General features: G+C 41.3%; 1 protein-coding gene across 1 annotated transcript in view; it reads left to right on the top strand.

Moving 5' to 3' along the window:
* srgap1b (SLIT-ROBO Rho GTPase activating protein 1b) overlaps nucleotides 1-5,000 on the top strand; it is a 104,712-nt gene that overhangs the window by 98,325 nt on the left and 1,387 nt on the right. Inside the window, exons 19-20 of the mRNA XM_076303772.1 lie at nucleotides 1-28; nucleotides 104-253. The exon at nucleotides 1-28 is cut by the window's left edge and continues 126 nt beyond it. Coding sequence (XP_076159887.1) covers nucleotides 1-28; nucleotides 104-253 — 178 coding nt within the window. The remainder of the gene's footprint in view (nucleotides 29-103; nucleotides 254-5,000) is intronic.

Raw genomic sequence — 5,000 nt, 5'->3', positions numbered from 1 at the left:
CTTCAGCCCTCGCGAGCTGCTGCGCGGCATCACACACTCCACGCAGACGCTGGCGCACACGCAGTCGTCACACGCGCTCACACACTCCACACACTCCACACACTCCACACACTCCATGCACAGCCCTGAGAGGCCGCGGCAGAGGACCAGTGCCATGGTGACGAGACATGAGTCGCTGCGCCGTGACCGGGAGAGTCCGCCCACACCCTCCCAGAGCCGCGCGCGCACGCTGAACACACACACCTTAGCACAGGTGAGGACTCACACACACACACACACACACACACCTTAGCACAGGTGAGGACTCACACACACACACACACACACACACACCTTAGCACAGGTGAGGACTCACACACACACACACACACACACACACCTTAGCACAGGTGAGGACTCACACACACACACACACACACACCTTAGCACAGGTGAGGACTCACACACACACACACACACACACACACACCTTGGCACAGGTGAGGACTCACACACACACACACACACACACACACACACACCCCTTGGCACAGGTGAGGACTCACGCACACACACACACACACACACACACACACACACACCACACACACTAGTGCTGCTGCGATTAGTCGACTTAGTCGACCTACTCGACCATGAAAATTAGTCGACGGCCATTTTTTTAGTCGAAGTCGTTTTACTATTGACCGCCTATTTATTTTTGGTCTCACACGGCTGTAATGTTATATTAACTCTGTTATAAACTTTTGAAAAGTACAATGACTGTCTTTGGATGTTAAACAGGCTATTAAGACTTTGGCAGTCATGTTTTAAACCCCACTATGCACGCAAGTGTTAAAGCCAGCAGCAAAGCTGCGTGTCTGCCTGCTTTCAGCGCAATTCATTATTAGGCAGAGCTAAGTGGGGGGAGCTAAGCTAGTAGGTTACGCTAGTCCAGACTATGACTAATATAGTATTGTGGAAATTGAAATAAATGAAGTGAAGTGTCTCACGTTCACAACGCACCGGCGTGTCTACTGTAATTCATTCATACAAAAAAATGTTAAACCGAACATGCCACCGCCCGTGATATCAACAATCAAGGTGCGCGTCATTTCCCATGGTCAATAAGTCACGACGCATATTTTTTTAGCGTTCAAGCCAACTGATAAAGTGAAGTAACCTATGCGCGCAAAGTGCCTGTAGCCTACTTGTTTTGAACATGCTGATGTTAGGCTCATTTGCAAAGTCCTCAACTCCTGTCGCCTTTCAAAGTCCAGCGTTTCTCAAACTATGGGCCGCGCGGACCAGCACCGGCCGTAACGTGGACATTGCTGGTCCGGAGCCGCGGAGTGAAATTATTCCCGGGGCTTCGTCTGATAATTTGCTGCGCAATTGATCAAGGAACCGCGGACCGACAGAAAAAGAAAACAAACTTTTCTGCAATCAGTATGAATTACTTGCTAATTTGGTGTCATCAAACATAGAGGCATACAATTAAATGGTGGTATGAGCGTTCATTCAATGCGCGAGAGAAACTGAAACCACTTGATAACGTTGGTAGCAAATCTCCAATTCAACCTATTGGAAAGCTATTTAATTATGAAACTACATTTAATAGAACAATGTGGATTTATGCAACTTCCATAAAAACAGAGCACAGACTATAATACACTATCTAGAGTATTGTATAGTCAAATTTGAATAACGTGGCCAAAAGCTTGTGGCATAATTAAATATGTAAATATTTTTTCCATTTGCCTACCAGTATATGATGCTTGCATGAGGGAAACATCCCAAAACGATGACACCCATATAATTGCTGTTGTTTTGAGAAGTATTTATCATGCAACCATGCAAAAGCAATGGAACTATTCTAATTATATTTTACATTAGTAAAGCAGTCCTCTGATGTGCATGTTTTCAAACTATTTGTGAACAAAGTTAGCACTTTAAACACTGGCTGCTTTGAAGTGCATGTATAACAATATAGCATAACAATAATAATTGTGATGTGATATAATGATAATTTGATGGGGGGTGGGTTCATGTAGGTGGGCCCTATGACCCCAAAGTATGCCATGACCGGGCCTCAGGTCAAAGAAGTTGTCTATGTCGATGGCAACACTGTCATACAAATAAAGTCTATCAAAGGTCTGACATTACTGTAGATCTGAAGGTAGCATTTTAAATGGGTGTTTTTTTTTTAATACATAATGTTTTTGAACAGTTTACTTACAGTAATACAGCTTCTAACAAAAGTAGGGTGATATATATTTTACGTTTTCCCTTTAGTTGAGTTCAAAATAAAACGTACACAACAAAATAACAAACACTTGATTTAAAAAAAAAATAGTCGTTTAGATTAGTCGACTAATCGAAAAATTAGTCGAAAGATTAGTCGTTAGAAAATTAGTCGTTAGTGGCAGCACTAGAGATGACATGTCTACTGATAGGCAACAGGTCTCACCAACACGAAATTCTAATTGCAAAAGATGCATCCTACCTCATCTGTTGTACTGTAGTTATTCGAAATTGGGCTTTTCACAATCCAACGATATATCCAAAGTGCGAACTAGTTGGTGATGGTCTATGAAAACTGCCAGTAGGCTCTGCATGCTACACGGAGTTCTGACAGGGCTGTGCATGGCCTAATAAGCAGGCAAGATATAACCCACGATCGCCATGGTTTCGTTGTCAATTCGTGTTTGTGGTAATAATGACAGCAACAATAAAACCATCTGTATCTTACGATCTTCATCATTCTTGACAGATCACCAGCCTCCTCTGGATGGTCATATGCATAGCCTATAGCCTACCTTTAGTTTTCATTTAGATTTTAAACACGAATCTACTGTCTTTACTGCCGGGAGAGAAAAAAAATCCTGTATTCTTTTCTGTAGCCTAATTCTGCCTAAGGCTATCAATGAACAGAAACCCGTGTTGGCTAACAATTTATTAAATACTCCTGTTATTGTCGTCAACGACGTCGCTGTAGGCTACTGCCTTTTCAGCGCCTTCTGCTTATGATGATTCAGTCTTTTGAATTCGTTTGGCCTTGCCATGCAGTTGTAGGCTACAACGTGCCATTCCCTTCATGTGTTCTATCAAAATGTTGTATGCCCTCATGGACAGTAGCTCCGTGATGTCTGCATCTTTCCAGGTCGGAGATTTTCTGGACAGCACTATGCCACTCCATCATAACACTGGCATTTAAGCAGTGGTGGAGGAAGTACTGAAACTCAGTACTTAAGTAAAAGTACAAATACACAGAGAAATATTTACTTTAGTAAAAGTACCACAATGGCAACCCTACTTAAGTAAAAGTAAAAAGTACCTGCTTTTAAATGTACTTTAAGTATTAAAAGTAAAAGTATTCGCATAATGATTTATTATCTTAATATCTATATTCTAAAAGAAAAATCAGTATGGGCTGTGGCATTTTAATTAAGCTAGTTTTAGGTTATACTCGACTAGTTTTAAGCTAATGCAATTGTGCTTACCATCTGTGGCCCAGTTTACATTCTGACCTACAATTCTAAAGACTGTAATTCTGGTCATCTACTAGGGTGATCTGCTGAGTAAAATATCATTCAGCAAAACACGAGAGCCTGAAGTTTAACGGGGTAGACAAGGGACACGTCGGGTGGATCATAATGCCAATTCTGCTGATTGAACAGAAAAGTTACTGAGAAAGGTGTCTTTATGATTAGGTTCAGTTTCACTTGCGCAGACGCACATATTTGAATGAGTGCTCACATTACTACCCCCCAATTATATGCCTCTTTATTTGATCACACACAATTAAGAAATATTTCCTAATCTGGAAAATGTTACGTTTTTTTCAGCCAGAGGTTCTATAATAGTCTACCATTAATTTGTGCCGCAAATGATCAGACGTGTGACAGAAGCATGGTCATAGCCTGTAACTTCGCTGATCCGCGGATAGCAATCTCATCGGAGAGGAGGCCCTAACGCTGCAGATAACAGACAGAGAAAGGCACAGAACACAGTTGCATGTCCAGTGTAGCCATGGGTCTGGTGAATATAGCCTACCGAATGCAGATGGCTACAAGCTCACGCTTTGCCTGGTCTAGACTAGAAGCTTATGTTTCAAAGATTTAGAAGCTGGGCATGCAGCGCTCCAGAATCTTTGGTAGAAACCCCGCGCCCTGGTAAAACAAACGTGTTTGTCAGAGAGAGAAAAAAATTATCATAAAATGTATCGTAAAAAGGAACGATGGTGTAGAAATGTAGCAGAGTAAAAGTACAGATAATTGCTGTAAAATGTAACGAAGTAAAAGTCAAAAGTATGCACTATAAATTCTACTTAAGTAAAGTACAAATACGTGGAAAATTTACTTAAGTACAGTAACAAAGTATTTGTACTTCGTTACATTCCACCACTGCATTTAAGTCAGATCTAACCACATGGACGCACGAAAGAAACGTCACCAACACGCCCTCTCACTAGGTGTGATTTTAACAGAATGTTCTACTTCTCGTTCAGACACAGCACATTTACATAATGTCCGGAGGAAATACTAGGGGGGAGGTAGTATAAACACCGGGTAAATTCGGACTTCCATATGACCGGTTATGTCGTTCAGATATACGGCCCCACCGTTTAACATCGGCAGAACCTCCGGTCTTACACGTATGTCTGAAAGCGCTTAATATATTATAATATAATATATTTTAAATCAATTTATCAATTAGTTTCCACAAAATTCCCCAGAAGTCATTATTTAAGGGGTTATTTTTCAAAATTTTCATCACAGGGAGCATGCAGGCCCAAAAGTATTTTATCACATGGGGCCCACATTCTCCAGCAGCACCCAATCAATAATTAGTATTTTTGTAAAATGTGACCACCTATATTTGAATGTGATACCTTGACTGGCAAAGTATATGAGACAGCAAGGGTGTGTGTACTGCATATGGTCGTGGGCCTTTTTGGAAGAAAGTCCAGTAAACCTTTTCTGATTTTCATTTGTCATTTTGTCTTGATTGAGAGAGAATGA

This window comes from Alosa pseudoharengus, unplaced genomic scaffold (genome assembly GCF_046254945.1).
Source record: "Alosa pseudoharengus isolate Yale_2024_CS ecotype anadromous, Long Island Sound unplaced genomic scaffold, YU_APseudo_1.1 YU_APseudo_1.1_scf_24, whole genome shotgun sequence".
Taxonomy (NCBI): Eukaryota; Metazoa; Chordata; class Actinopteri; order Clupeiformes; family Clupeidae; genus Alosa; species Alosa pseudoharengus.
Note: the sequence above shows the minus strand (reverse complement) of the source record. Positions and strands in the feature narration are given on the sequence as shown.